Consider the following 14,649-nt stretch of genomic DNA (forward strand, 5'->3'; position numbering starts at 1 on the left):
CACGTCCACACAGTGTCCACGTCATGTCCACACAGTTTGCTTTAATATTAGTGAATATGTTGCCTGATATAAGAACTTTTTCAGAGATAAGAATGCAGACAAAAGGTGACTGGGGTGCTTTATAGTTATTAAATCTTCAGTAAAGTTTCAGTGCACTTACATTATGTAAGACAATAAAGCACAGACGAGTCCTCTAGCCTCCTGACCGCCAATAACTCCTCATCAAGTGTCTGACTGCTGTACAGAGCAGTAAACACACCACAGGTTGCTTGATAACCAACACCTGCCTGAGCTCTCAGGTGTGAAGGGCTGAGAGAGAGTCTGTTCAACACACTGCTGAAGACGGAGCAGATGCTCACAATTACAACACATCCACAGTGTCCACATCACGTCCACACAGTGTCCACATCACGTCCACGTTACGTTCACACAGTGTCCACATCACGTTCACACAGTGTCCTGCAGCCTCTGTCAAGTCTGTGTCACTATCCTTTGTAATATCTGATATCTGACATCTTTAACAGTCAAGTATCTGTATCAGACTCTTAAATAAGTCAGACTGTTGTCCAACCAAATCATGTTTAATACATGTCATCACTTCCTGATTTAACAGATTATTTAATAATTTTGTGTGTCAGACAGATGTTTGTCAGTGACTGAGGACTGAGACAGGTGAGTAAAGATCCACTCAACATTCCGTTTAACATGTTTCAAACTACAATCGCTTTGTTTTCTGTTGGAGAAACAAAGAAAAAGAAAGACAGAAAAAAAGAATAGAAGAAGAAGAAAGAAGCCTGTATTACCAGTGCAGCCCTCTGAAATGCTAGCTGCTGTTGGCCGAGACCAAGCAGGGGGCGGGTCTCAACGTCTCCAGCAACCACAGCCATTGGTCAGAAATGCCTGACATGCAGAGGGAAGGGGAAGGCAGTGTGAGTGAGGGAGGCAGTGTGAGGAGGAAACTACAGGAGGAGGAAGAAAATGAGGAGGAGGAGGAAGGACACATAGACAAGAGAGAGAAGAAGAACAACTTTGAGTTACAAGTCACAAACAAACAGAAGAAAAGCTGATGTTAGAGAATCTGTGAGGTTTCATCTGTTAACTGACTGACACACACACACACACAGATAATATACACTAACAGATGGTCTCCATGTTTATGACCTAACTGTCATCAGGACGGGTGTGTGATGACAGCAGGTCAGGTGACAGTGTAACATAAGTCCAGTTAATGTGTCTCTGTGTTGCTGCTGTCAGCCTGTATATCCAGCACTGCTCCCAATAGACCTCATTCTGCACTGTGCAATACTACTATACAAAACTCAGATAGTGCAAACCTGGTCAATTTTTTAATACCCATATTAATTATTTGTATTTGTAAAAAAATTCACTGCCACACTGTTTATAATTACATGTTAATTTTGTACAATATCATGTTTATATACGAGTCTATTCCATTTCTTACCTTTTTAATTAAATCAATGTCCCCCTTTGTGGGCAAATACGGATTCTGATACTAGCCCCTTTCACACAGAGAAGCTGCATTATTGCCGCAGCAGCAGTTTGCCAATTCTCCGCCGTTGGTCATTCACACAGAGGGAAGCATCTCCGCCTTAAAGACAAACCGCTGTTTGTCTGCGGTTCCTAAAGAGGTGTGACGGTACACGTCATGATGATGACGTCTGTGTGCTGTCGAGGTGTTTCCTCGGTGTCCTCCTGTTAATCTAAACCTGTGGATAGTTTATATACATATGGATGCTGTTATAATGTGTTGTGATTGAGATCCTGACCCACCAAACATCCTGTGAAGTGACAAAGTTACGTTTAAGCTCTAAATTACATAATTACATAATCACCATCAGTAAACTGGATCCTATCTGACTCTGTCACTCGCGAGGAGAGAGGCTGTTTTCTGGGGGAAAGTTCACTGAAGTCTCGGTCGGGGGGGGGGGCTGACCGTCGCGGTGATTATTTCCAACACAAACACTTGGTTAGTTAGTCTGTTTTTCAGGCAGAAATGTTTTGAGGAGTCAGTAGGACAGACGGGAGGACAGACGCTTCTCTAGGTATATCTGCAGTATTTTTTTCCTCCTATAAGTTGCAAAAGACAGTTACAGTTACTATATTACCAGGGCTCTGCACTGACATTTTTCCCAGTGAGCATATGTGCTCCTAAAATAAAATATCTGGGAGCACAAAAAATATTTATTTATCGATTTATCGAAAACTTCACCCCTAAATAGGCAGCACAAACAAAATGATTTACAGTGTTTGATTTCATATTTTTCCATTTCAGGCAGCACAAAACAATTTCTTAAATTTACAGTGATTTCATTTTTTTAATTTCATTTTGTATCCAATGTGTACTAAACACAAAGGATGTCAGTTGTCCAAGTGCATATTAATATTCATATAAAATAGAGGAAGCACTAAAATACAATAAAAAGAGGTGTGTCTTATTTGTACACTAAGGAACACAATTTGATGCTGGTTTGGAGTCACTGGGTCACATGACATGGAAGCTACTGAGAAAAAAATCATAATTTCTGCATATTAATATTCATATAAAATAGAGGAAGCACTCAAACACGATAGAAAGAGGTGTGTCTTATTCGTCCAGTTTACTTATACAATCTGCTGCTGGTTTGTAGTTTGGGGTCACATGACATGAAAGATACTGAAAAAACCTGCAATCATTTTGTATCAATATATTTATGGCAAGTAATTTAATGACTTAGACTTTCTTTTATTGTCATTCAAATTACAGGATGTTGGAAAGTAGGATGGAGGGAAGCTTCGTTCTCCTGGGCCTCGTCGGCGTAGGTCCCTAAATCAGTTTCCAGCGATTCAGCGTGAGGCTCTGGGAGGTGGGCTAACCGGCCGCCTGCTTCTAAGACTGGGCGAACCTTAGTAATGTCGCGGCTGGTACCCGTGTGAATATCCACTGAATATCCGACATAAAACTTCACCACAGTCCGTTGACCTGTCACCTCTTACGTGACACTTTTTTTTTTGAATGATCGCAGACAATAGGCTGTGACGGTAACTTGTGATTTTTGCTCACACACCGTGCGCTGAAATTATTTTCCCGGTTCGAATATATATTTATTTAGGGGCAAATGCGAGTGAAATGCTCGCACTGTAGTAACCCTGCATTACTGCTGTTTGGTCCTGTAACGTTGCTTTGTGGGACATTTCTCTTTATTAAGTTGAGTGAAGGACCTGTGAAGTTATCAGACCGTCCGATCGACACACCCTCGAAACACGCAGCCGGCTTATCCATTCACACTGGTTTGGTTCTCAATTACTGCACCTCTAGCCCTTTTTAGATAGAACACATTTGCTCCTGTCTTTTTAAAATGGAGGCGTTATATTCCTCCTTCTCCTAAAGCCGCCACTGGGGTAGGCGTAAACATGTGACGTGACTTGAAGCACGAAGTTGGGCAGTGAACAGTGACAACGAATTTGTCTTCAAAATAAGAGCATTACATTGCACCCCATTGGAGTCTAGAACCGTGTTCTTAGCAGGGGGCTTTTAATTTAAAAGTAGCGACCGTTCGTAGCTTGCCACTATAACAACAAGTTAACACAACCAAACAGCTACAGAGATCCAGGAGATGCTGATCTCAGCGGCTTTCAAGGTTGCTCATCTTGATGTCCGTGGATGAAGTGATGGACTGACTGCTGTAATCAGCTGTTTCCTGGTTTTAAAACTCCCGGGCTGTGGGTCGCACAACAGTGCAGGTCATCGACACCTCCGCCCATCTCACACATCTCTTGCCGGCACATTGACGCCTCAGGTTTAGATAGCAATGGAGGCGGAAATAAGTGTACCCTCCGAGGCAGCATATCGGCGGACCAAAACAGACTCCCAATTTGCTGCTGCTTGCTGCCCTGTATAAAAACAGCTTCTGATACTCCCTCCAGAGGCAGATCAGTGCCGGAGCGAAATTTCACCCTTTGCTGCCTCCGAGACATTCACACAGAGGCAGGGGCGGAGAATTGGCGGAGGATCACCGCATCCAAATGACAGTGTGAATGGGGCTACTGATTCTGACTACCTAGTTCAACTCTGTCTCATTCACATGAACATTGTCTACAACTACAGGAAGTCAAACGGCACACCTCAGTTAGTCATCTGCTGACATCACAGTGAGGTCACAGCGTACCTGGTTGATAATGTAGACTCCGTAGTCAAGCTGTTGTCTCTGCAGGATGGGGTGCAGGTAGTGTAGCCAGTACTTAAGGTGTTCGTCTCGTTTGCGGAACGGGATGATGATGGCGACCTTCTGCAGCGCCTTGCAGTCTTTGGGTCTGAAGCGTCCACCCAACTCCACGTTGGGGTTGTCCTTCTTGATCTGCTCCAGATTCACTGGGTTGTTAAACTCCACCCGCAGAGGACCCACTGGGGACAGAGCACACAGCAAATCAAACTCACCTCAGGAGATATAGAGTGGACTTGATTCCTCCGACTGCAGACAGGATGAAACATGAGCCGAGCTGCTGGAGGAGAACTCTTATCACCAGCTCACTTATTGAGGTTTAGCATTTGGTGCTTTCACAGAATAAGTTAAATGTGTATTTGACCCGTATTGACTGACATCATATCCTGGACGTGATGTGGATTTGAGGCTCTGACTAACAAGAAACCTTCAGAAGTGAAGCGCCTGTTGTTCAGCAGACACTTTTTTCATTAAGTGTCTGCTGAAATAAATGAAAGAAATTCAGTTGCACCACCCTCTGTTCGGGCATGAAATTACACCTCTCAATAACATAGGTTTAGTAACCCTATATAGCTTCTTGTGGGTTACACTTGGTGTTAGCTAACGTCTGATTTAAGGCCAACGTTAGCTGGGTTAACGTGTTAGCTAACTTCTGACTTCAGGCTTACGTTAGCTGGATTAACTGGTTAGCTGACGTTAGCTGGATTAACGTGATCCATTTGTTTCAAATCCATGTTAACTGGACAAGCAGATCTTTACAGTTAACGGGGCAAGTAAACATTTAGAGTTTTGGTTGTCTAAAACCAGACAAACTATGAAAGATAATGATTAAAATGTTACTGAAACTATTCAGCATATTCATCAAAACACTAAATCTAAAATAGGATACTGTGTCTGAGCTAACGACCTTCTGCCATCACTGTAAACGTCAGTAGGGTCGATGTGGCTGAACAGCTAATAGCTGTTCAACACACAGATGTTTACAGAGAATTCAGACGGGACACATGTCATCACAGGACCTCTGTTTGGTGAAGTAGGAGGAACGTCAGAGACGGTCAGATTCAGACGATCACAGATGTCCAGAGATAACAAGCAAGTGCAGGTGAAACTGAACAGGACTGTTGGTGTTTACTGAGAAATAAAACTGAAGTGATCTGAAGTCGAACTGCAGCAGACTGTTCAGTATGTAATCACTCAAATATGTTGGTGTTTTAAGAGGCAGGTTTCAGTCCCAACAGCTCATTAATAAAGTCACCATGGTTACAGGGTCTTACTCCAGCTGGTACTTTTCCATCCTGACAGAACTGTTCTCAAGTCATCTGGACACGTTACACGCAACAAGTTGGTGTCTTCGGGACCGTAAAAACCTGTTCATGTGTGTTTGTGTGGTGTGTTCAGGGTCATCACAGTGGGACAGCTCAGCTTCACATCGTCACAGCTGCACAAGTTTTTACATTAATTTAACACAGAGTCACATGTTACATCCTCTGAATAGTGTGTGTGTTTGTGTGTGTGTCACAGCTGAGGAAACATGGACTCCATCAGACTGATAACAAACATCAGTGATCAGCAAACGGATCAAACTGAGAGTTTCATCACTTCCTGTCCAGAGGTCAGCTCAGATCACTGAACCACAGAGACCAGGAGACCTGAACAGTTCAGATCGGATCAGAACAGGATCAGCTGAGACTTTTAAAGCTACAGAAGGACTTTAAATGAACAATTGCCAGCTCACACTGTGTCTGTGTGTCATGACACACAATGAACAATCATTGATAATACATGATCACAGATGAACAGCAGCAGCTGAAGTGTTGGACCGAGTCACTCAGTAAAACCAGTTAGAAAACAAACAAGACTATATGCATATGGTCTGTCAACACCACGCACGCACGCAAGCACGCACACACACCTTGATGACACTTTCTTTAACTGAACTGACTGTATACATGTAACTGACTGTGACTGATCAATATGTTCGCTCCAGTTCTGGTCAACACAGACGGTGCTGTGGAGCCTGCTGAGTACGTTAGCTAGCTAACACATTAACCCAGCTAACGTTAGCCTGAAGCCAGACAGTAGGGATCACTCTGAGTCCCCCCACCTGTCTATGTCTGCTCACCTGTCTGTCTCTCTGTCTGTCTGTCTGCCCGTCTCCTCACCTGGCTGTCTGGTCACCTGTCTCCTCACCGGTCAGTCTGTCTGTTCACCCGTCTGTTTCTCTGTCTGTCTGTCTGTCTGTCTGTCGTGTTGAGCAGAGACATGTCCTCAGGACCGGCTCTGGTCGACTGAACCACAGCAGCCCATAAGGCGGAGTCTTACCGAGCAGAGGAGATGTTTCCGGGCACTTCTCCAGCCTCTTCGTCGGCTCTTCTGGCTTCTTCCCCTCTGACTGTGTCCCCTCCTGCTGCTGGACTTTGACGGCGTCCTCCTTCGGCTTGGTTCTGGTGGGGACCTCGGTGTGTCTTGACTGGGTCACGTTGTGCTGGGTCTGCTGGTTCTGGACGAAGGCGAACCGGATGTCGAGTGAGCGGACGTAGAAGACGACAGTGACGGAGATGTGGAGGAAGCAGAGCAGCACCACCAGCTTACATGTCCGGTGGAGGAGGTTAAAGTTAACGGAGGAGTCTCCGGCCATCCTGACCGACTGACTGCTTCACCCGCTGGGACAATGTTCACAAGCTGGCTGGCTGATGCGGAAGCCCCGAGGACAGCTCCGGCAGAGAGGAACTTTGGACTGTTTGTTCCCGAGAAGTCGCCGTTAGCTGCTGCTTCGGTCGGGCTCCATTTTCACGAAAACCCACTGCAAACTCGAGAAGTTTTCGACATCGAGATTCGGTCAAAGTTAAGTCAAAAGTTCCAGAAACGAGCGGAAGAATCAAACAATAGGCGGTTTACAGTTTCAGTCCCGTCGCGTCACATAGCCGTGAGCTCCGTTAGCTTCCCTTCCGCTCAATTTAACGTTAACTCTCAACGGTGTCTGCTAACTTTCCGTTAGCGACTCGGCTCCAAATGTCAAGGTGACGAAAGCAGCTAGCACACTTCCGCTTTGGATTACAGAATAAAAGCTGTAGTGAGACGTTGAGTTTATCGGAATATGAAATAAGGAGGGAAACTCAATAAATGATTTATTCATAAATTCAAAACTGTTAATACAATTAGGCAAGTCTATTCAGATAACATTATCTATTAAGTCAGCATGTTTTCAACTTGAATCATTTGAAAACGTAAAGGTTAAAAAAAACAGCAATTGATTAGACAAACAGTAATGAGGCCAGTGTGATGTTTTAATGTCTCATATCAGTCAATCACTGTCTGCACACCACATCAGGGCCCCGGCCAGACAATCAGCCCCAACAGGACAGTTTCACCTGGTCACAACATGTGGATGATCATCATTTGTCTGTTCAGGGCCACCCCTGGCCAAATTGGGGCCGTAGGCAGAATTTTATTACAGATGACATGGTGCTCGATGGCCCTCGTGACGTACTGGGCTTTGGCTCTGTGTCACCCTTAGTGACAAACTTTAGCATTGATCCTGTTATGACAAGAAATCCATCATACAAGCAGATTAAGATTTGTTTTGTTCTTAATGGTAAATTACACAATAAAATTAATGTAAATACTAGCCTCACAAAGATTAAAATGCAATTAATGCAAAGACAACTACAACTAATAATAATATTCATTATGATTTGATTTGATGATATTTCAATATTTTTATATACTTACTTTTAAATGTTGTACTTAGGTTCTATATTCCTACACTGCTGTTTGCTGCTGCAAGGCTTAAAATTTCTCCATTGTGGCTCAAATGAAGGATTATCTTAATTCATCTTCTCTCTCTCTCTCTCTCTCTCTTTGTATATATGTATATATATATATATACACATATATATATATATGTGTGTGTGTGTGTGTGTGTATATATATATATATATATATATATATATATATATATATATATATATATATATATATATACCTATTATATATTATATTATATATTATAACTCCATAAAAATAGCCCAAAACTAGATTGATAAACCTGAGCCAACATACAACTACCAACTGGTCAATTAACCACTCCTTTTTCAACAGAGGTGAATGTATCAGTTAACAAGACATTCAATAAATGATAATCAGGGCCGCTGGAAAATTTAATCTCCAGTCCACCGATTTAGGGCTCGTCCACACGTACGAAAACGATCGGTCGAGGGGTGGGGCGATGGCGTCATCGTTTCGGAAAGTATGCAGATTCGCTGTCCATACGAAAACGCGAGGGCAGTGTTGTCAGTTTTTTCCACCCTGTGACCCGTTTTAAAAAATGTGCGTTTCCAGGCGCTGTGTTTTCAAGATCCGTGTGGACGGTTGGTAAAACGATGCAATACATGTACGTTTTTTCGCAAAAGAGCGTTTTTATGTGGACTGCCTCTCATGTTGCCGTTTGGAGGCCATCTCTCCACCTGCATCCAACTGCCTGTCGGCGCATCTAATTGCTGATTGGTCAGATGCTGCGTGCTGTCAATCATTGCGGCAGATTACTCGTCTCTTTTTTCGCTCTCTCCTGCCTCGGGACTGACTCGGTGCTCTACGCGCGCCTCACTGCAGCGATGCGCATCCTTTGCGCATTTGCTGGCACACAGCGCAGTCAGATGCTGCAAATGTTCTGCGGTTAGGGAGGGGCGGCGCTGTGTCTGTTCATTGTGAGTCAGACCTTCTAGATGGGCAGATCGATCCAAATATCGATAGTATCGATACCAAGGTGAGTATTGGTATCAGATCGATACTAGCGTGATGAGATCGATATTTTTGTTGTAGTTTCTCTTCTGTAAGTTCAGCAAAGCACTCGTTTTTCTTCACAGAGTTTGTGTGAGCGCAGCGTCTCTCCTATGTGCAGCGCTCCTCTCTACCTCTCTCACTCAGGTTCACTGAGGAACTCAAAAATATATGCTTATATTTAGATATATAGCCTACCTCATACCTGAAGTATGAATATGGCAGAGTATTTACTCTTTTGTAGCTGTTGAAGGAACATTAGTATTCCTATTTAGGCTTCATGCAGATAGGTTATAGATTAATTATGTTAAATATTATTTTCTTATTGGCTAAAATCTTTGTCCTGTGTTTTATTATTATCATAATCATGATCAACTCAATAAAGGCAAAAGTACAAAATCATTCAATGATCAGTAATCTTCAAAGAAAAAGTCAGTATCGGTATCGGCAATACTAACACTATCGGATCGATACCAAAATTTGCAGTATCGCCCACCCCTACTTCTAGAACTGGTGAGTGAATTTCCAGCTGAAAACTAAACTGCTGCAACTTATTAAGCAGCAAATATTCTAAATATGTTTGAAACTGACGAGGATATTGTAGTGCTGATTTAATTCAGCATGAGACAGTTTAGTTTAACACTATATCAATACATGTTTCACAAACTAGTTATCTTGTATGTGGGACTGGATAAAAATCATCACTTCATATCAAAATAAGACGTTGTTCCTATATTTCCTGTGTAATTTGATCCCAGCCCCACAACGAGTATCACGATTTTTATTTTGAAGGCAATGTCACCACACTTACGGGAGTTGTCCGTCCGGTTTGAAGCATTTTTGAGGAGCTCGAGGAAGGGGCGTGGCTACTTCTTTGTCAACCTGTGACGACATGTTTACTGGTTGGTGTTGATCAATGATTGACAGATACTTACAAATCATCGATAAATGTTTGACCAGAGCTGATTAACTTGTGATACGAAAAGCTGTTCAAATATTGATCCATCAGACGTGATCAAACACTGATTATGATCAGTGAAATGAGTCACACAGGCCTCTCTGATCATCTCATCGATTTCAACCTGTGAACCAATATTCATTTTTCTATTGCTTTTACTTCTTTCCTCTTTTAGTTTTTGTTAAGATTGTAATTAGGGTTCTAACCCCTAAGGGGTAGAACCAGGGCTGGACTGGGACAAAAAATCGGCCCTGGCATTTTTGGCTTAGACAGGCCCCTCATAATTAGCGGAGCACAACCGGAAAAAAAAAACCCATAACTTTTTGCCTTTAGGCTTCTTAGAAATCTACAGTTTATTATTACTTTAGAAGTCTATCAAATAACCATTGTGGAAAGCAAATAAGTACATTTACTCAACACATAGTTGAGTAAAGGTATATTCTATTTCAAGCATAAAGTATCATCGGCATCCTAGATCTCAGAAGTTTAGCATCTATTGTTAACTCTACCACTTTTGTCTGCTCTGTGTAGTTCAATTGATTATTTTATCATTTTTATTGAAAGCATCTCTAATATGTATTTTCTGAATTTCCCAGATATAGCAGCTCAATTCTAATTCTTCAGGTTAAAAGGTGCTCCCTTTAAAAAGCTATAAAATTGTTATATCAGGCTAAAAACAGGGCTGCTGTATGAGCTCATGCAAAGCAACTTGTCTTAAAAGCATTTGACAGATCTACTCTTGTTCTATGTGGGCAAACCTTTTGCTAATAATACTTTTATACTTTTTTTTTTACACTTACTTTAGTAATGCTTAAATTGCAAAGCTTTTACTAATCATTTAGCAGTTTTACTATGCAACCTCAATATCTAAAATGCTATGATGGAGCCTAATATAGACACTTAATGCTCATCCGACACTTCTCAGCATTGACCGTTTGCTGTTTTATCAGAATAAGGTGCCGTGGCTGCCAGATTTTGAGAAGTATGCAAAGCCAGTTAATATCGATACTAATCAATCGCCATTGCTCAGCATTATCATGTAATTAGAGTTCTCAACGGGCCTGAAAATTACAGTCCGAACCCGACACAGCGCTACACACCCGCATGAATTGTCTGCTATTAGCACGCAACTTCTCGGCACCCAATTTCTTTCTCTTTGGTTGCTCCATGTTGTCAGTCCTCGCGCTCAACACTTTGAAACTAGCAGAAGTTACAGGAGACAGCGCAGGGAGGGGTGGGGCCGCCTTCGTACTATATCCTGATTGGCTCAGTTCATAGACAGTAGCCCCGTCCCAGTGTGAACAAATAAGCCGGAGGCGCGGAGCGAGGGCGTGTCGGTCTGACAGTCTGATAACTGCACAGGTCCTTCACTCAACTAAATACAGAGAAATGTCCCACAAAGCAACGTTACAGGACCGAACAAAAGTAACGTAGTAACTGTAACTGTCTTTGGTAACTTATATGAGGAAAACAAATACCACAGCTGTACGTGAAGAAGCGTCCGTCCTCCTGTCTGTCCTACCGACTCTTCGTCACATTTCTGCCAGAAAAACAGCGTCTGTCACCGGCAAAAAACTTTAACTCACGGAGTGTTTGTGATGAAAATAAATCACCGCGTCCGTCACCCCTCCGGACCGAGACTTAACTGAACTTTCCCCCAGAAAACAGCCTCCATCCCCGCGAGTGACAGACAGCGTCCTGTTTACTGATGGTGATTATCTAGATTATGTAGCTAATTTAGCGCAAAAAACTTAACTCCGTCACTTTCCAGGATGTTTGGTGGGTCAGGATCTCAATCACTACACATTATAACAGCATTCATATGATTATAAACTGTCCTGATTTTGGATTAACGGGGGAACACCTGGGGAAACACTGATGTCATCAACATGACGTGTACCGTCACGCCTCCTTAGGAGCTGCAGCGCAGGTTTCTGTGTGAATTACACACCTGAAGGCGGAGATGCTTCGCTCTGTGTGAATCACCATCGGCGGAGAACTGGCGAACCACCGCTCCGGAGATAATGCGGAGAGGCTGTTTAAGAACGGCTTATATTGAAGACGGACCAATGGGCCGCCCCCTCTAAATTGTGCACTTAGAAAAAAAGGAGGGCTGAGTGAGATTGGATTAGCCCAATGTCCTTCAAGAAAATCAACCAATGGGCCATCGCGGTCGATAAAAATGATTTATAATAAAACTTTTGGATTAAATTATGAAAGCCCGGCCCATAAATGTGCGTCGGCCCACAGGGCATTGCCCGGTATGCCAGATGGCCAGTCCATGCCTGGGTAGAACCCTTCTGGAATTGTGCCGGTTTATTATTATTATTATTTGTTGTCTGTCCGCTTGAGCTCAAATTCCCGTGAGCTGGAATGGGCCAGAAACTTGAAACTTGGCCCAACGATTGGCCAAGAGTACACATCTGCAGTCATGATGGCCGATAAGGGCGCCGCCATATATCTAATCTATACCGAAAGTCCCAACCGGAAGTTGGTTAATCACCAAAATAAAACCAAAAATTAAAGCCGCCATTTAACCGATCCATACATGAAGTCCCAACCGGAAGTTGGTCAATCACCAAAATAAAAGCTGCCATTTATCCAATCCATACCGGAAGTCTCAAGCGGAAGTTAGTTAATCACCGAAACAAAAGCTTAAAAACACGTACGTTTACACCATAGACTGTATGGTTAACACATAACATAATTCTATGCATTTTGTGCATTTACATGTTTATCGTAACGGTATAATTGATTAGTTAATTGTCTCGACACGACTTTACTCAGAAGTTAGTTAGAAGCCTATAATAATCACTAACTTATAATGTTAACATTTCATGGATTTAGCTTCAATATCAACGTTATAAATAAAAATGTGAATATTATGTTTGTGTGGTGGTGGTAGGGGGCACACACACACACACACACACACACACACACATAAACAATAGGACTGAAGAATAACTAAGAATAAATAAACTGAATTCTCAAATTACATAGAGAATTGATAAAACGGCCACAACAAATGTCTTACTTACTATCAAATTAGTACATGGTAAATGTTAATTTATGTTACTGTTTCATTGATTTACAATTAATATTGATTGTAAATATTAATATCACGGTTATTAAACACAAATACAATGTTTGTGTGTGTGTGAGTATATATGTGTATGTGGGGGGCTGCTCACACATATCATTCACGCTAGAACTTAAACATAAGGCCAACACTGTAATTTAATAGTTACACATAAAAATGAACACATCTCCAGACCCAGGAACTCCCCGTTCTGTTGCATCACACTTGTCTGTGGCCACTGTGTTGCTCATGATGCCCCCCTCATCCCTGAAGATCCCTGATGGGTGAGGAAACGACAAGCTGGACTGATGTCTTTTAGCTTAGTTTCTTTATTATGCTTTTGAGCAAACGATGTGTGGGTAGTCTGTACTGTGCTTAATGAAAGCATCCTCTGGTGAGCAGACTGGGCCATATACAGGAAAGACGGAGAGAGCATGCCAGCTTCCTGCAAACAAGATCCTGTATAATATATGGGCAATACAGTCCTTGCACTGTATTACCACCAATGATTTACAGCAGGGGTCCCAAAACTTTTTTCAGTGGGGGCGACATCAACTTTCCTTTCTGTGGTGGGGGGCTGGTGTCAGTCTATAACAGGAAATGATATGGGCCAACTATCACTGTTCAGCTATTAAACACCAAGTCCTTACCACCATTACCCATTAATCTCAATGTCCAAATACAAAATGTTGCACCATAACTGCATATGAAAAACTATACAAAGATATCTACCATTTTAAATAAAGTTTATTTAACATTTAATTTATTTTCATTAATTGTATATATTAGTAATTGAGGAAAACATCAACACTTATAGACAAAATATAACACTTACAACATTGAATGAAAAAATGCAATACTGCTGTTACATGACTTTTCCTAAAAGTGTCTGTATTTTAACTTTGAATAGTTTTTATATAAATTACACAAAATATGATATGTTAACCTGTTTCGGCCATAAGCGTTCAAACTGACCGCACATCACTTCGCGGGGTTTCATTGTTCCATTTTTCGCGCGGTTTGCTGCTTTCATTGTCTCTCTTGTCTCTAACTGTGTTAGTGGTCTCCAGCTGTGCCTCTTTGTGAATTTACTTGTGAGTTAATAATTAGCCTATATAGTTTTATTAAATAGCTTGTTTGGCACCATGGGCAAACAAAAACAGGAGTTCCTTGGAACCCGTGGAACTGTTCACAACACGAAGGTGCTGAAACGATGCGACTCTGACTGTGTACCAGCCAAGGAAGAGTGTCTACATCCTGAGCACTTGCACACAGGTGTGGGCACCTTCAGTGCGGCGAAGGCAACACCAGAGTCTGTGATGTACTACAACAACACCAAGTACGGCGTGGACGTCCCGGACCAGATGCGAGGGAGTACTCCGTCAAAGGTGGAAAGATAGCCAGTGGCGGTCTTCTATAACATCCTCGACCTGGCTGGGATCAATGCCCGCATCTCATTCAAGGAGCACCAGCAGCAGGAGAGCCCGGAGGAAAGTCCTGCAGCAGCTGGCAGAGGAGCTGAGGGCAGAATACATGGAGTGGAAAGCGGCCACGGCAGTCGGCAGAAGGTGAGCAGCAGCGGAAGCAACCACAGCAGCAGCAGACGCGGACAC

The 14,649-nt window shown here is 42.6% G+C and overlaps 1 protein-coding gene across 1 annotated transcript in view; it reads right to left on the reverse strand.

The window, feature by feature from the left end:
• b4galt1l (DP-Gal:betaGlcNAc beta 1,4- galactosyltransferase, polypeptide 1, like) overlaps window positions 1-7,235 on the reverse strand; it is a 60,238-nt gene extending 53,003 nt beyond the window's left edge. Inside the window, exons 1-2 of the mRNA XM_030396664.1 lie at window positions 6,543-7,235; window positions 4,167-4,402 (exon numbers count right to left, since the gene is read on the reverse strand). Coding sequence (XP_030252524.1) covers window positions 4,167-4,402; window positions 6,543-6,858 — 552 coding nt within the window. The 5' untranslated portion in view covers window positions 6,859-7,235. The remainder of the gene's footprint in view (window positions 1-4,166; window positions 4,403-6,542) is intronic.
• Window positions 7,236-14,649: the final 7,414 nt, after the last annotated feature.

This window comes from Sparus aurata, chromosome 18, assembly GCF_900880675.1.
Source record: "Sparus aurata chromosome 18, fSpaAur1.1, whole genome shotgun sequence".
NCBI lineage: Eukaryota > Metazoa > Chordata > Actinopteri > Spariformes > Sparidae > Sparus > Sparus aurata.